This window comes from Rhinopithecus roxellana, chromosome 11 (genome assembly GCF_007565055.1).
Source record: "Rhinopithecus roxellana isolate Shanxi Qingling chromosome 11, ASM756505v1, whole genome shotgun sequence".
In the NCBI taxonomy this organism is placed as follows: domain Eukaryota; kingdom Metazoa; phylum Chordata; class Mammalia; order Primates; family Cercopithecidae; genus Rhinopithecus; species Rhinopithecus roxellana.
In genome coordinates this window covers 77,095,799-77,113,524 of record NC_044559.1, presented here as the reverse complement: position 1 = coordinate 77,113,524, position 17,726 = coordinate 77,095,799, and the positions used below count along the sequence as shown (strand labels likewise).

Sequence of the window (17,726 nt, the reverse complement as noted above, 5' to 3'; positions counted from 1 at the left end):
GCTTTGTAAACTGGATTTTTTCTCTTCCTATTGAGCTTTTCCAACCCTTTGAATGAAGCAGCTTTATTCATTTAGTCAATCAGTGATTTCCATCGTACTGTTTAATGCTACCAGTTCTATGCAGAAATCAAGGAATGCCCTCCCACTATACTTATACCCCCACAAGTGGTTATAGGCACCCCTTGGAGCAGCACTACACTGAATGGAATTGTCAATGGGAATAGCTTAGAATACTGTGAAGGGTAAGCTAATTGAACACATTGAAAGGACAGTTCACGGGTCAGATGGATAACCTGATTAAGTTTTACTTATATTTGCACTTGATTGCAGTTCCCTGAGGCTTGAGCATGCACATGCCACATTTGCCTTGAAAAGTCAATTTATGAACTATAGCAGCACATATTTAACCTTATGCTGTGTGATAAGTTTCCTGTGATAAGTTAGTCACCCTGCCATACCAAAAAGGAAAGTCAATTAAATAACTTTCATGGATGTCAACAAATCATCATAGTCTTACACGTTCATTCCTGATATCTGCACATCTTCTTAAAGAAATAGTTATGAATCATGACTTTTGGATCATGTATAATCACTGCATAAGCACAGGTGTTTGTGGTTACCCAGTGAGTTGTGCTTTGAATCTTAGTCATGATGACAGGTTTCTGCATTAGAGCCTAACAGAGCATTACTTCTTAGATCAAACTCCTCATGCTCACAAAAATGGCCATGTTGCAATAATTTTAGAAATGTGGCTTTTTATAAAAATAAAAAATAAGTATCCGTATTGATATAAAGAAAGCAGTGTTCCACAAGTGGTGTGGTTTGGTATTGGACACAGTTTATAGGTGTGTTCATATGAATGCCATTTTCTCTTGGTCTTGCCAGCATATTTCTGTGACTGTCTCCATTAGAGATAACATGGGAAGTTTGGCAGGGTGTGCAAGCCAAATGGCCACCCTGCTGCCTCCCTTCCACAATCCCACGGTGAGAAACAAGGACCAATAGATTTACTCTTGTCATTTCAGAGGGCCAGTGGTAGGTGAAATCACACAGAAGTAGACTTAGGCTTTTCAAAAGAAAGAACTGGCGCAACAGAGTTTACAATTAGGAAACAGGCTCCTCTGGAGGTATCAGAGTTCCCCATTATTAGAGTCAAACAGAGTTTGAATGGCCCCCTCTTGGAGACCCTAGATAGGAGAGCAGTGATACGGAAGCATGATTTTATGTCCCTCAGGCTCTATGGATCTAATCACCGGGCTCATCTCCTCGCCAATACTTCACCCCAGTCCTTGGAGATAAGCCTCCCTTCTCCTTTGCTCTTCCCCTCCAAATCTCCCTCCACACCGCTCTGTGGGAACCAAGTTGTTAGCTTTTCATCATAGCAACTCTGAACTTCCATTAATTCATGCTGGTCAGGCAAAGAAGCAACAAGCTAAACCACCTAAGATATTTCCTGCCTTGCTTCAGACACACATCTACCCTGCTCCTATTCTTGACCTTAATTTTTTAATGGATCCATCACCTTCCAACTCCAGATCTTTATGTGTTACCTTTTAAAAAACAGCAGGACACAGCTTATTGATCAAGAAGGCTGGTTCTTCGGTAGGAAGTCAGATCTGAACAGTTTGGATTCCAGAGGGATGTGAAATATTGTCTCCTTCTTAGGAAATTGTAAGCCTCTCAGTTAGAAAGCAAAGAACCAATGTTACCCTGCAAAATTCACAACCAGGAGAACCACATGGGTTGCTCTGTCTCCATGGAAATGGATTTTGGTGTTGATGCCTGTAGTCATGTTAGCTCTATTGTGGGGACAGAATCCCCTTCCACTGAGGGCTGGTTGTTTCACACGCGCGTCACTCTCTTCATTGACCTGTCAAATGGCCTCTCAGGATTTCTGTATTATGAAGACCTTGTCAGCTGTGTGACCAGGGCAGAAGCAGAGGCTGTCAGTGCGCTGGTTAAAGAGGCTGTCTGGGCATTTCTTCCGGATGCTTTCGTCACCATGACAGGAGGGTTCCGGAGGTAAATAACTTGGGTGGCTTTGCCTCCTCTGCCCTAACACTTCAGTGGCTCCCTGACTCGGACAGGCATCTGAAATGGCACAAAGGCCTTTTGTGATCTGGTGCCAGCTTCTTGCTGCAGCTTTGTCTCCTGCCCCTCACATTTCATTTCAGCAACCCCAAATGGCTTGTCATCCTCTACACACTCAGAGCTGTTTCTTGCCTTGTTGCTTTGCTTACTCAGACTTTTCTGCTTTGACTGCCATTCCTCAAATTGTCACTTGGCTGACTTCCCCTCATTTCTTAATACTCAATTTAGATGGCACCTCCTACAGAAAGCTTTCCTTGACTCCCTCCTTCTCCATGCTGGATTAGAGCCCCCTCTTCCATGCTCCCTGAATACCTGCAAAGCCCTTGATCCACAGAGTTACAGTGATTTGTTCCTGTGTGTGGTTTCTCCACTAAGTTTGTAGAGCTTAGTTCTCAGCAAGACTATTGCATGATGCCTAGCACAAAGTAGGTGCTCAAGAAATCTTGGTTGAGTCAATAAATGACTGACTGAATGAATTCATGAATGAGTGAATGCTTCACACAGATGTGTGTGGTTGTTGGATATTGAGGCCTACATTTCAGAAAGGGATTTCTTTCCTCCCACAGCCTCCGCCACCTCTTTCTCCAGCCCTCTTACCTGGTGGCTGTTGGCCATTCTAACAAAATAGGTTTGGGCAAGGGAAGAAAGTAAGAGAAGATCAAATCTAAGATAATGGCTTTACTCCATGTCATACTTCCAAGAGTGCTACCTTGTATTATGTGATAACAATTCTTGGTTTGCTTGCTGTCATGCTTGTCTCTATGTGTGTATGTGTGGGTGCATGTAGGTTTGTGTGAGTGTGTAGAATAAATAATTTTTTGTTATTTTTTGCCCAGATATACATAATCACATACATGCTATATATGACTTTTTCTGTGTCATAAATTTATTTTGTAAGGAATAAAGATGTATAACCAAGGATATTTTGTTTCTTGAAAAAAATGTCAAGAACCTTCTATGCTTGCAAATCTTAAATATAGGGTATAGAAACAAGGTTATTTTTTTAAAATGAAGACTAAAATCTAATTGATTTCCATTTTATACTGCTTTTGAAAATTAGGGGTAAGAAGATGGGACATGATGTAGATTTTTTAATTACCAGCCCAGGATCAACAGAGGATGAAGAGCAACAACTTTTACAGAAAGTGATGAACTTATGGGAAAAGAAGGTGAGAAGAAAGATGAAAAATACATGCACACTCATACATTATGTTAACACTTGAATTTTGCACATTACTTGCCTTATAATTGTGTAATGACCTGTCTAATCCATTCTCAATTCTCAATTATTTGCAGCAGCTTATACAAAGCCATATGACCTACAATAAGACTTTCCTGTTTGGGTCCTAGAGTACATGTTATGAATATGTCCTGTATCTTGGCCAACAGGGCCAAGGGTGGCTATGCATTTGTGTTTGACATACAGAGGCACCCAAACAAAGTGAAAAGCATGCACTCTAAAGACCTGGGAAATGTGAGCCAGAAAGCTGCATTTCTGGGTGCAGGAATGCAAAGACTGGGATAAAATCAGTCTAAGAGGTGTTGATAGTGCCTTGAATTCTATGCTGGTCAATTACCATCTTGACTTTGTACTGAGATGGAATGAAGGAAACTAATGAGGGCAAGCTGAGCCCTGCAGAGGTCATGGTTCAGAAGCCCCCATGTATTGCAGAGATCAGACTTGTGACAGGCCTATTGCCTGGTGGAGGAAACCAAAGTAAGCTGAACTAACCCTGCAGCCAGAGCCACATGCAGGCCCTGACTCCTGTCCGACTCTAGTGAGAGCCTCACTTCCTAGAGAGACCAGAGGGTCCTACTCTTGGGACCTGTAGATAGGCTGGTGTTTCTCCTCACAGCTTCATCTTTCCTGAGTAGTTTGCTTCTCTTGGGTGTGGACCAAGCTTACTGATATCCCAGAAAAGGAAGACCTCAGATAAAGTGAAAATAAAAGCTAGAAACACAACCCTAGGGCCAGGGGCACTGGAAATGAAGACTCAACTTTAGAACCAGATCCAAATTCTTCTCTGAAGCCATTCCAACCCCCTCTGTCCCTCTCAGGGGAATGAACACAGGGCAGCCAGTGGCCCTAAGAGTGAACATAATAGACAAAGCCAGGGGATGGCAGCACAAGGAAGAGTCAGCGAAGTGGCCCACTGGTCTGCTCAAGATTTTGTTGACAATCTTTCTTACCAACGAAAGATTCTCACTGATAGACAAGGGAGCATGGCTTGTGGACCCTGCTAACTGAGGCCTGGTGGAGAGTGGGCTGTCTGGCTCCGTACCTGGAGGCCCTGCAAAAATGAACCTATCTGACCTTGTCCTACAGGCACCCTCCCCTCCCCATGCCAACACTATTAAAGACTGGAATGGGGTAGGGAGATAGCAGCAGAGAGTCCTCTTTCCATTGGTCTTTCCCTAGTTTCAAGGAAGTCACACTGCTGGTCCCCAAGCAGGGATGGGCATTTTATATGCAGGCGCTGCGCAGAGGCTGATGTTAATGTAAGCACGTGGGTTTTAGATTTGGGATTTTAAAAGCACAGCCCCCCTGTTCACTAGCTATATGACTTGGGATGGGTTACTTAATCTTTCCAAGTTTCACTTTCCCCGTCTATAAAACAGGGGTAACAACAAGCTTCTCTCATTCATTAAAGGAGCAGATTAAATGAAAGAATCAGATAGAGCACCTGGTGCAGTATCTGATGAATGGTAAAAGCCTAACAAATGGTGCTGACTATTATCATTATCTCTTGTGCACAATTCTTTGTTGAACTCTGCCTGAGAGCCTGGCACTGGGCTAGGTGAGGGACTCAGGACTGGGTAGGGGCTTACTCTTCCCCTTCACTCACTGACAAACATTGACAGCAGGGAGAAGCTGTGGGGCAGTTTGCAATTTGGTGTCTCAGCCCTGATTAGACCCCTGCAGCTCCAGGCCTGCCCACAACACCTCGGTTGTGAAATCGGCAGATGACTTCTTCATATTTAATTTCCCCCTCTACCTCACTCCCATGCCCTGCCATGCCGACCAAAAGCTGCGCTTTCCAGGTTATAAAGTCTGTGCAGGTACACACATGCACATTCTCTCACAACATGCACAACATACGCATCCAGTGTTTCAAAACACCTGCAGAGCATAGTGAATAACCAATGGTATCCGGTCGAGTCACCCATCAGATGACTCTAAATGTGATCTTTGCAGGAAACCCCTTGGTCAGGGGTGGGAGACAGGGAAGCAAAAATCTTGGAAATATTGATCTTGGGGGGAGGGCTGCCATCCCCAAAGACTCCATTAGCCTGAGTTCTCAATGGCACCAGTGGTTCAACCCAAAGAGGGGAGGTTAAATGACTTTGGTTTTGGTTCCTGCCTGGTGGGTGAGACCTTGGGTACGGGACCCTAACTGTTCCGTGTGGCCACATCCCCAGTTCATGGAACTGCTGGGAGGTGGAATGTATTGACAGACATTGGAGGGTAAAGAACATATTCACTTTGAGAAACTGACATGAGTTTGAATACTGGGCGTCGAGTCTTCCCAGAAGGAGTTGGAGGGAATTGGAAGCAAAGGGCAGGGAAGGGATCCTGGCTAGAGAGCCTCACACTCAGCCATGTGACCCTCCTCGGAAGGCATCTGAGACTAAATTCGGATGGATCCTTCCTGTGGGAGGTCAAGCTGAGTGCATCTCCCTCCTGCCCCACAGCTCTCTTCCTGAGAACTGGCCGCTCTGTACCCTGGGGAGGACAGGAGGGACGGAGAGGCAGGGAAATGCCTCCTCCTAGTCAGGAGTTTCTCAGTGTCTGGTAGGAAAAAATAAAAGAACATGCTGATGTAAATATTCAGTCAACCAGGGGGTATTGATGGGGAAGCCTGAGCCCAGACGGGCTGCCCCGTAGATAGCCGGGGCTGGAGTTCTAGAGGTGGCATCAGGGATTGTGTGCATGTTTGACAGTTGTGGCCTGCTGCAGATAACCTTCTGAACACACAGACAGGAGCATTACGTTCAAGGATGCGTTCTCAAACACCTTGCAAAATTCAAGACAAAAGCCCAATAAAGAATGGCCCATTTTTCTCTCACTCACCAAGTGACTCCACCATGTGGCAACAGGACAAGCACAGTTTACTATTAGGAATCCAGCTTTGTGGCCTTTTTTTTTTTTTTAAGGGAAGGTGTGTTATTACAAATTTGGCTTTCATGTGAGACTTCTTCATATTTTTTATATCTCCTTTTTCAAATTTACATGATTGAAATTTACACAAAAGGCTGCTATTCTGTACTAATTTTAGCAAGTTTCCTTAAAAAAGTAGAAATGTGTTTTCCTGAGCTGGTGATTAGAGGTTAACTAGGGCAACATCTCCCACCTCCTCCAGAGGGCCTCCCTAGCATTAGTGCTTCCCCCTTCAAATAGTGTTTGTTCTTCAAGGCAGTTAAAGGGTGAAGAATTCCCTCTATTGAAGTCAACAAAATAAAAAGTATCGTTTTGAATTGAAATAATGTCTTGTGCAGGTTTGTAGAAGAAAGGCAAAGCATGACTCCTAACAATAATCAATTTACCAATGATGCTCAAAGTGTAGTCCTGGCCCGGGAACACCAGCATTGCCTGGGAACCTGTCCGAAATGCCTCCCTCCCCCTCCTGCATCACTCTGGGGACAAAGCCCGGCAAACTGCGCTTCAGCAAACCTTCCAAATGCTTCTGAAGATAAAGCTTTTAAACATTGAACCTAAGGAGTACATAGTAACAAATCACACATCCCAGTAACTTGATGACATTATTTGAGGGTTACTTGCTGTTTTTGTTGCCAGATTTAGCGATTGACAGCATGTTTCTCTCTCCCGTTCCCACATCTGCCCTGTGCCATCAGGAGCTCCCACCAAGAATGGCAACTAGATTGGTCACACCTTAGAATCACTTGTCCACTTTCTGGATAGGCAACTTTAGATGACATGTGTCATTAACTTTATCCCACTTTCTCCAAGGCAGGTGGAGTAACACTGTCATGAGAAAGAGCCTCCGAAGTGCTACCTAGAAATAGCAAGTCATCCTGCCCCAAAGTTAGACTCAGCCTCCAGCCACAACGCTTTGGGCGGGTTAAACCTAGTCATCGGTATAATATAAAGGGACACTGTCTTTGTCCATTTACATTGCTATAAAGGAATACCTGAGGCTGGGTAATTTATAAAGAAAAGACGTTTACTTGGCCCATGGTTCTGCAGGCTGTATAAGAAGCATGACACCAAGCATCTGCTTCTGGTGAGGCCTCACAGGGCTTACACTCATGGCAGAAGGCAAGGAGGAACTGGCAGATGCAGAGGTCACAGGGTGAGTGAGAAAGCAAGAGAGAGTGGGGAGGAGCCAGGTTCTTTGTAACTCCCAGCTTTCATGGGAGCTGACAAAGTGAGAACTCACTCATTACCATGAGGATGAGTCATTCATGAGAGATCTTCCCCTATGACCTAAAGACCTCCCGTTAGGCTCCACCTCCAACACTGGGGATCAGATTTCTACATAAGGTTTAGAGGGACAAATATCCAAACTGTAGCAGACACTAACTCAAAGCTGCCCTCCCCAGAAACAATATGAATTTTTATTTTATTATTTATTTATTTTTGAGATAGGGTTTTGCTCTGTCTCCCAGGCTAGTGTGCAGTGGTGTGATTATAGCTCACTGAAACCTCAACCTCCCAGGCTCCAGGGATCCTTCCACCTCAGCCTCCTGAGTAGCTGGGACTACAGACACATGCCATCATACCTGGCTAATTTTTAAATTTTATGTAGAGATGAGGTCTCATTATGTCATCCAGGCTGGTCTCAAATTCCTGCAGCATGGCTTTTTGTTTATGGTTGGTTTGTTTTTAAAGGACTAAGAAGAGCCCAGAGCACTAGCTGAGGTTCAGAAGTGGAGACGGAGATTTTCTTGCAGTTTGGCCATTAAGTGGCTTTGCCTCAGCCTCTCTCATCGCTAAATTCCTTTTCTGTAAAGGGAACATAATGTAACCACTTTCTTAGTGTTTTCTCCTAGTGTTTGCGGGTAGACCTTTAATGAAAGATCAAACACATGTCACGTTCTGCTCAGATCTGTGAAGATTTCGTTAAGAATCCAGTATAAAATCATGGCTCCTCTTCGTCAGGGCCTTTTCCTGACACCATTCTGTTTCTTTTCAGGGATTACTTTTATATTATGACCTTGTGGAGTCAACATTTGAAAAGCTCAGGGTGCCTAGCAGGAAGGTTGATGCTTTGGATCATTTTCAAAAGTGCTTTTTGATTTTCAAATTGCCTCTTCAAAGAGTGGACAGTGACCAGTCCAGCTGGCAGGGAAAGACCTGGAAGGCCATCCGTGTGGATTTAGTCATGTGCCCCTACGAGCGTCGTGCCTTCGCCCTGTTGGGATGGACTGGCTCACGGGTAAGCGCTACATGGACCCATGGGATGATGTTAGCTTTCCGAAAGACGTAGGTCGAGTCTACCTGGGCCCAGGGGAGAGATGATGGCAACAGGGGCCGGGTGACAGGGGAGGGGGCAGTACCCAGAAACCTCTAAATCAAGGCATCCTGTCCACACATGGTCAATTTAAATTTAATTTAAAACAGTTATTCCCAGTGTGTGGTCCCCAACACCAGCAGCAGCAGCCTTACCCAAGAACAGGTTAGACATGGAAATTCTTTACCCCACTCCAAACCTATGGAATCAAATCAGCATCTCTGGAGAGTTCCGCCCGGAAATTTGTGTTTGGAAAAGGCCTCCAGGTGTTTCTGATGCAGCTCAAGTGGGAGAACCACTGAAGTACAGAAACCAGCAAGGGGGTTGAAATAGGAAGCAATTAATAAAGTGAAGAGGCAACTCACAGATTGGGAAAAAATATCTGCACATCATACATCAGATAAGGGGGCATTATCCAGAATATACAAGGAAACCAAAAGACTCAATAACAAGAAAACAAATAACCCTGTGTAAAATGGGCAAAGGACTTGAATAGATATTTCTCGAAAGAAGACATATAAATGGCAAGTAGATATTGCCATCTTGCTTAACATCTCTAATCATCAGAGAATTGCAAATTAAAACCACAATAAGATGTTATCTCACATCTCTCAGATTGGCTATTACCAAAAACATGAAAGACAGCAAGTGTTGGTGAGGCTGGGGAGAAAAGGGAACCCTCTTATATTGTTGGTGGTGTTGTAAATTACACATTTTGGAAAATAGTATGGAAGTTCCTCAAAAAACTAAAAATAGGGCTACCATATGATCCAGCAATCTTACTTCTGGGTATATATCCAAAGGAAACGAACTCAGTGTGTCAAAGAGAGGTCTGCACTCCTGTGTTCACTGCAGCATGATACACAATAGCCAAGATATTATATGAAAACAACCTAAGCATCCACAACAGATGAATGGATTTTTAAAATGTGGTATATGCACAGTGGAGTATGACACAGCCTTTTGAAAACAGGACATTGTGTCATTTGAGACAAGATGGTTGAACCTAGAGGACATTATGTTAAGTGGAATAAGTCAGGCACAGAGAGACAAATACTGTATGATCTCGTTTCTGTATATGTAGAATCGAAAACAGTCAAATGCGTAGAAGTAGAGAATAGAATGTAGAATGGTGGTTAGCAGAGGCTGGGTGTTGAGGGCAGAAAATGGAGAGGGAAAAGGGTCAAGAAGTACACAGTCAGTTAGGTGGAAGAAGCTCTGTTCTATTGCACAGTATGGTGACTATAGTTAATAAAAATGTATATTTCAAAGTACCTAAAAGAGAGGATTTTTAATGTTCTTAGCACAAAGAAATGGTAGATGTTTGAGGTGATGGGCATGCTAATTAGTCTGATTTTATCATTCTGCAATGTATATACATGTATCAAAATATCATATAATCCACAAATACATACAATTATTATATGTTAATTAAAAATAAAATCGAGCTATAAAAATTTTTTGAAAGAGTACCATTTGATCCCAGACCTGGTTGCAAGCTCCTGCTCTGTTTCTTACTGTTGGGTGATCTTGGACAAGTTCCCTATATCCTGTAAAACTCAATTTTCCCATCAGGAAAATGAGGACGATGACCTTAGCTACTTCCTTGGGTTGCAGAGACATTAGGTGATGCCTCAGCACCAAGCCAGCACGTGGCCAGTACTGGATAAGCAGTAGTTCCCATCTCCTCTCACTCACAGGAGAGGACACCTGTGATTTGAGTCCCACTTGCATGTGTTCCACCCTCCCAACTAAACACCTCACACTGTTTCTCCTGTTTTCCCAGGTAGCTGGCTGTTGCTTTGAGTGAAATGAGTTCGTAGAGGGTTTTATACAGATGAATGACACAACAGAAATTAATTGTTCTCAGCCTTGGGTTAAATATCAGGTGTCTTTGCTTTGGACTGGAATTAACTCAGCACAGCATCTTAGCAGTGGGATTTCTTACTCTAATCACAAATGTTGACTGACAACTAAATGCTCCTTTCATTCTTAAAAAAGGGGGAAGAAAAGAAAAAATATACCATAAACGCAATTTGTCTGATAGACATAAATCTTTGGGAACACATAGTTGATTAAAAAAGGGGAAAGTTCCAGAAAGAAGTCCTTGGTTATGCAATGTAATGCCAGTTAAGCATCACTGACTGAAGTGGTTGACCTTTGCCCATTTTATTTTTAATATGGACATGTTTTCAGCACATTCTAGTCTCTTTTCTCAGAGTTCTCAGAAATTGTTGCTGTTGGTTCTGCAAGGCACTGGCAGAGCACTAAACTCTTTTGCTTGTTAGCGGGGTGAATAAAGGACTTCTGATTGCAAAGTCCATCTCCTCACCCATCCCAGGTTAGCTTTCCTAAAATAGCAAATTGTTCCTTACCACTAGAGGGCACCAGTATCCCAGGCTTGCTCCCTAATCCCACATGAAGAGGACAAAATTTCTAGATTGCGTTTCTCTCAGGATAACTAGTCTCCATGGCAATTCGTTGCCCTCTTTTGCCAAGGTGTTCCTGTCCTCTGTCTTAGGCTTCATGTGTTGCTCTCTTCAGTCTCAGAGCCCATTCCTGACGTGGGAGATGTCATCCAGGAGCAGGATGACTTAGAACATCAGTTTCATGGCATCTCCGTGTGAAAGGATGTTAAAGCCAGAGGGAGCCTTAATCATGTCTTTCCTCCATCCTTTCATTCACTCAACCAAGATTCAGGGAGTCTGGATGACTTGTCAGGAGATGCACAGCCAGGAAGGGACAAAATCCAAGCTGGAATGGGTTCCCTGACTCCTCAATCCTCTTTTACAATAACAATATTCCAAATCATTTAAAACCCACCAAACTAGTATTTATCCAGCATTCACTCTGGACCAGGCATTATTCTGCTACAATGCTCACGCTATTCATTTATTCATTCAATAAAACATTTGCTATACATCTTCTACATGTGAGGCACTATTTGAGGGAATATGGTTGTGGACAGAACAAACCAGGTTCCTGCTCTCACAGAGCTTACATTCTAGTGTGCTTATGGGAGCACAGACCTCTGTCACCAGAGAACTTGGCCATGGGGAAGGAAAATCACTTTGAGAATGTTTAGTGGAGTTAGATATTTCACTAGAGGGATGTAGCCACCTAATACTGAAGACATTCTAGATGTGTTAATAATTTATTTTAACTATCTCCTGTCCAGCAGTTTGAGAGAGACCTCCGGCGCTATGCCACACATGAACGGAAGATGATTCTGGATAACCATGCTTTATATGACAAGACCAAGGTACAGTTCTCTTCCTAAAATGGGCTACTTTGATCCTCATCCCCAAGGCTGGCCCCCAAGCTCTTTTCATGAACTGATTTTAGTATCCAAGTATGGTTTCCTTTGTTATGCGTGTTCTATTTCCAGTTGATGAGAGTTGAGGGCAGCAGGAAAGATTTCCACAGACTCACAGTTTCCACCTGGCCCAGAATGCACTTCGAGAGCTTTTGGCTGAAAGATGATGAGCTAATTGGGCTTCCAGAACCAGTCCAGCAGTGAATATTAACGGGTTTGGTATATTCTTGGTGTTGGCAATGAGTAACTCCAAAGTAAACCAGGGATCCCCAGAAATCACAAATACTACTTGTGTACCCCTCAAATGCAGGAGCAGTGGCATTCTGAGTGGCCACGTAGGCCATTAACAACAGTCTGCTGCAAGAAAGAGAGCAACAGAGCTGCCCTGAGACATAAATGAGCAGCCAGCCAGTCTCACTCACCAGCCATGTCACTCATTTGACGTGCTAGTCTTACTGTGGTCATGATCCAATTCAGCCCTCAGCAAAACGATAGATGACTGGAGAAGTTATGAAGAGTTAAATATCCAACTGTTAAATCCACAGTACTAAGGGCTACTCTTCTTACAGTGATCAAGGACACCAAAATAGGCTCCAGGGGAAAGAAAACTCAAAATAACTAGGAGTAATGGTACTAGCCAGGTACAGTGGCTCACGTCTGTAATCCCAGCACTTTGGGAGGCTGAGGCGGGTGGATCACTTGAGGGCAGGGGTTCAAGATCAGCCAACATGGTGAAACCCCGTCTCTACTAAAAATACAAAAAATAACCAGGTGTGGCGGCTCGCACCAGTAATCCCAACTACTTGGGAGGCTGAGGCAGGAGAATCATTTGAACACGGGAGGCAGGAGGCTGCAGTGAGCCGAGATCACACCACTGCACTCCAGCCTGGGCAACAGAGTCAGACTCTGTGTCAGGAAAAAAAAAAAAAAAAAAGTAATGGTCCTTTCCCTCTAGGAGCTTATAGTCTAAATGAGGTGTACTCAGTTAGAGTTGTCTCAGTTACAAGTGTCAGAAATCAAATCTAAAGTGACATAAAGGGAAAAGGGAACTTGGGTTATATACCACAATATCTAAGGGTTCAGGGGCAGCCAAATATGGGTGTTCAGGCAGGCTTCCCTCAGTATTGCCTTTATTCGCAGGCAGGTTTTCCCATAAGTCCCACTCTTCCAGTTACTTCAACAGAGAAGAGCCTGTTTCCTAATAGTTTCCCCAAGAATCCTACCTGGTGCTCATTGGCCAGGACTGGGTCATGCGCCTATCCCTGAACCCATTACTGTGGCTCTGATTGGCCAGACTTGGGTCATGTGCTTCTTCTTGGATTTGGGAGCAGCTCCACCTAACCCTCCTGGACTGAGAGTCAAGAGGAGCGGTTTCCCATGGAAAAATCCAGGTGCTGCTCAGAGAAGAGGGGGCTGTGGATGCTGGCAGGAAAGCCTCGGACACTAAGCATGTGGGTGAAGGCAGATTCACATAGTACAATGAAGGAACACTTACCAATTAATACATTCTAAATAGTTCAATGTAAGCAAGTACCTTCTATGTGCCTAGCACTGGGCTATGTACAAGAAGGGACGGAGGAGAAGAGCTGCTTGGTCTTAAAGAGATAACAGGGTGGGATCCTGCTGGGGTTAGAGGCAAGCATGGAAAGCTAGAGGAAAACCCAACACATACAAGTATCCTATAATTACCAGCAGTACATAATTATGACTGCATGTTAGAATTACCCAGTGCGTTCAAATAGATTGATTACAAGACCTCTGCTGAGCTTCTGATTTCGTTGGACTGGGGTATGGCTCAAGCTTCAATGTTTATCTTTTAAACTCCATCAGGTTGTTCTAATAAATAGCTGTGGTTCAGAACTACAGCCCATAGGAAAAAATATACAAATAGCTTTTGCTGAATATGTTAAAGCTGTTATGATTTTACCTTAATTCATTTAGGATCATATTTTGGAAAGTCATTTAAAATGACATTTATACTCAGAAGCAGGGCTCCTGTTTGGGCTATAATTCATTCTGACAAGGCAGTTTTGTAAGTAACATTTTCACGGTGTCCACACCATGGCGCTTATGAAAAATATCTGAATGCACATATTTCTTGTTATGTTTTCAGAGGATATTCCTCAAAGCAGAAAGTGAAGAAGAAATTTTTGCGCATCTGGGATTGGATTATATTGAACCATGGGAAAGAAATGCCTAGGAAAATGTTGTCAACCTTTTTTCTCTATTGTTTTCAAGTTAAATAAATTATGCTTCATATTAGTAAAAGATGCCATAGGAAAGTTCGGGGTTATTTAGGTCTTAGTGAAATGCAGATCGCTACTAGAAATATATAGCTTTGGAAACATGGGAAGGCACCGCTGGTAATGGGTAAGGTTCTAATAGGCCATGTTTATGACTGTTGCGTAGAATTCACAATGCATTTTTCAAGAGAAACGATGTTGTCATTGGTGGCTGATTCAGGGAAGCTCATCAAAGCCCACTTTGTTCACAGTGTAGCTGAAATACTGTCTATCTCTAATAAAAACAGAAGGAAACAAGATGATGGAATCTGTTTTTCTTCACTCAAATATTATAAACTATTTTAAAACACAAGTGTAACCAAGCAGAAGAATGAAGAGCTTACAGTTTCTCTTAAGGGGACAAACAGGCTTAATTAGAAGATGCAGAGATTCCAGAGGGGATTTGGGTCCCTTCTAGAGCCTGTGGAGGAGGGGTGCTGCCTCTGGACTGGCTCAGCTCGGCTCAGTGCCTGCTTCTTCCTGGCCATCGTACAGCTGGTTCCCTAAACATCCCAGCACAACACCACGTAAAGGATGTATTCTCCCTGCCATCATGCTGAAAGAAAAACAATGTCCTCAACCACCAAAGAAATATCTCCCTCTTTTTTCCATCTTGGAGCTTCTGTCTACACCTATGGCTTAGTCTCTCTCAGGAAGTCAATCTCTCTTGGCTTCTTCATCTGAGGGTACCCAAGGGAAGGGAGGGAGGTGGCTGACATTTGGGAAATGTGCAGGTGGCCTTGTCGCCTTTTCTGGAGGTCCCCACCACACAATAACCCCAGGAGGTCCATGCCAGAGGAGTTCCCCTATCAGAGAACCTCACAGATTCTAAATGCTACTTTCCTTATTTGAAAAGGCCTGTTGGATATTTCACAAATGCCCATGTCTTTGTTTTTCTTTCTTTCTTTCTTTCTTTTTTTTTTTTCTGTAAGCCAGAATTTTTTTATCAGTTCTGGACATTTTTTTTTTTTCTTGCTGTAGGCCAGAATTTTTTTCAATTATTGTGGTGCCTAGTTATCAGAACTCAGCCTTCGTCAGTGCCTCCTACTTTGGGAGCAGAGCGCCCTCTGATGGCTGACAGAAGAACTCTTGGAGGCAAGCACAGTATGATATAGCACATAAAGTAGGAAGTCGATTGATCATCTGTTAAAAACATTGCAACTATATGTAAGAAGCCATGGATCACCGATGCTCTATTTGTTCACTTTTTTCCCAGTCTTTAAAATCTGTGTTTTATTTGGGGTAATTTTTATTGCTGTATCTTCATGTTTACTCATCTTTTCTTCTGCAATGTCTAGTTTCATTAATCCTCTCCAGTATTTTATCTCACACATTATAGTTTTCATCTTTAGATTTATGAGTTAGGATTTAAAAACTATCTTCCATGCTTCTATTTAACATATTCAATTTTTCCTCTGGCTTATTAAATACCTGGAATATAGTGTAACTGTTTCAATGTCCTTGTCTACTAATGATATCATCTGTGTCAATATTGAGTCAGTTTCTATTAACTGAGTATTCTCCTCATTATGGGTCACATGTTCCTCCCTCTTTGCAAGCTTGGTAATTTTATATTGGATTCTAGACATTGTGAACATTGTGAATTTTTTCCTGAATATTTTTGTATTCCTGTTAATATTCTTAAATTTTGTTCCAGGATGTGGTTAATTTACTTGGAAACAGTTTAATGTGTCCTCATCTTGCTTTTGAGCTTTGTTAGGCAGCACTAACATAGTCTAATCCAGGGTTAATATTCTTCCCCACTACTGAGGCAATACTTTTCTCAGTGTTCTACCTGATGCCTGGTGAATTATGATGTTTTCTACTCTGGCTGTTTGGGAACAGGGACTGTTTCTGGCCTCGCACTGAGAGACCTGGCCCATTAGAGCTTAGAGTATTGCTCCCTCTAATCCCTTTGTGTGGTTCTTTCTCCAGCCTTGGGTAGTTTTCTCACATGCATATGCTGATCAATAGAATAATCAAAGGGTCTCCTCTGTTTCTGTGCAACTCTGTCTCCAGTACTCTACGCTGCAAATTCTATTCACCTTGACCTCCATGAACTTCCAGCTCTATCTCACTAACAGCGTGTGCAAAGGCCATGTGGTACAAGGACCACGGTGTCAGAGAAAAGGCCCACATGGCAGGAGGGCCATGGCATAAAATGAGCAGAGACAAAGCTCTTGCAGCTGGAGGTTCCCATGTGTCTGAGTTGCAGAGAGAAAGCCTATGTTTGTGGACAGACCATGGCATCTGAAGGGCAGAGAGGAGGCCTAAGTGGTTGGGGCAGAGAAACTAGAAGGGCTGGGACACAAGGCTAGGCTTTCCCCAGCTCTCAAAACAAAGACCCATCTCCTTACCTTGGCTTTCATAAGTGGGTAATCCCTGGCCAGGTGAGTCAACAGTAATCACTGTTTGACTCTTCATGACAAAATCAGTCACATTTATGGTAGAATTTTATCAACATGGTTTGTTCTCGCTCACAATCAAATCTCTCAAATCATTTTAGCCTGGAAATGAAAGTCTATGATACATTGATTCTCTGTCATTACAAATCAGATTTTAAGCCCCAGGGTACACTAAGCCTGTCCTTCAGAGGCCCCCATCCATTTTAGAAATAGTTCTACAGCCTATTGGACAGACTCAGCCAACTTCCAAAATGTTCCCCAGTCTCACCTGTCCAGTTTTTGTATTTTTCACCCCTTAACTTGTTGGAGTTCAGGCAGCCTCTCTAGAGAATGGAGGAGAGAGTTTTACTTGGAGGTACAGCACTTTAATGTATGCCCTGACATAACCAGATTTTTCAGTCATTTGGAATTCTCAGAGGATTGAAGTGTTATGCCCATTTCTCCTTCTCCTCTAACTTCAGATAAAGGAAAAAGAAAGAGAGTATAGATTCTTATCTCATTTGAGCCTGAGAGAGCTAGTTTTATGTCTTTGAGCTTAGAAGCAAAGCACCTGTATAAAAGCTTTCCTGATATTATTTCCTTGGATGGAGATTCACATTCAATTGGGTGGAGAAAGGTTTCCACAAATGTTTAGCATTTTCGTTATGCCCCCAACATTGTCTTAGGACCTGGCAGGTTGTCTGACATTGGAAGGAAGCCAGTGCACATTTGTTAAATCAATTCATGCATTAAGCAATAATTCTCATCAGGATGGTGGGAGTGCAAAGATTATATGACTTCGCATTCTTTCAAAAATTAGTTATCACTTTTTTGTCTTCAATTAACATCGCAATGTTGCAGGGAGAAATGCCTTAAGCAAAACTAATAATTGTTATTTCTTGGCAAAATAAATAAGTAACTCTCTCTCTCCACCAGCAGTCAGAAACTGAGAAGAATCATAGAGGGTATAGAAGGCTATGCTGATGGGAGTGAGGAACAGGCAGGCAGAAGGAGTGCTTTGCAGGGTTTGCGGAAAATCAAAGCAGAATGTTTGGACTGGATGGATGTCACTTTAGAGACAGACCAATTCAAACACCAGATGATACAGGAGGAAATGAGACCCACACACATCATGCAATCTGCCTAAGGTGACTCTCAACTTACCAGCAGCCCTGGGTTA

General features: G+C 43.0%; 1 protein-coding gene across 2 annotated transcripts in view; it reads left to right on the top strand.

Annotated features, from left to right (window-relative positions):
• The window catches only part of DNTT (DNA nucleotidylexotransferase), a 35,501-nt gene extending 21,081 nt beyond the window's left edge, over positions 1–14,420 (top strand). The window contains exons 7-11 of one of the 2 annotated variants that reach the window (XM_010389595.2): positions 1,890–2,022; positions 3,152–3,260; positions 8,247–8,489; positions 11,746–11,826; positions 13,994–14,420. In XM_010389595.2, the coding sequence (XP_010387897.2) occupies positions 1,890–2,022; positions 3,152–3,260; positions 8,247–8,489; positions 11,746–11,826; positions 13,994–14,080 (653 nt within the window). In that variant the 3' untranslated portion in view covers positions 14,081–14,420. Of the gene's footprint in view, positions 1–1,889; positions 2,023–3,151; positions 3,261–8,246; positions 8,490–11,742; positions 11,827–13,993 lie in introns of both variants that reach the window. The other variant, XM_010389594.2, reaches the window with a different exon arrangement.
• Positions 14,421–17,726: the final 3,306 nt, after the last annotated feature.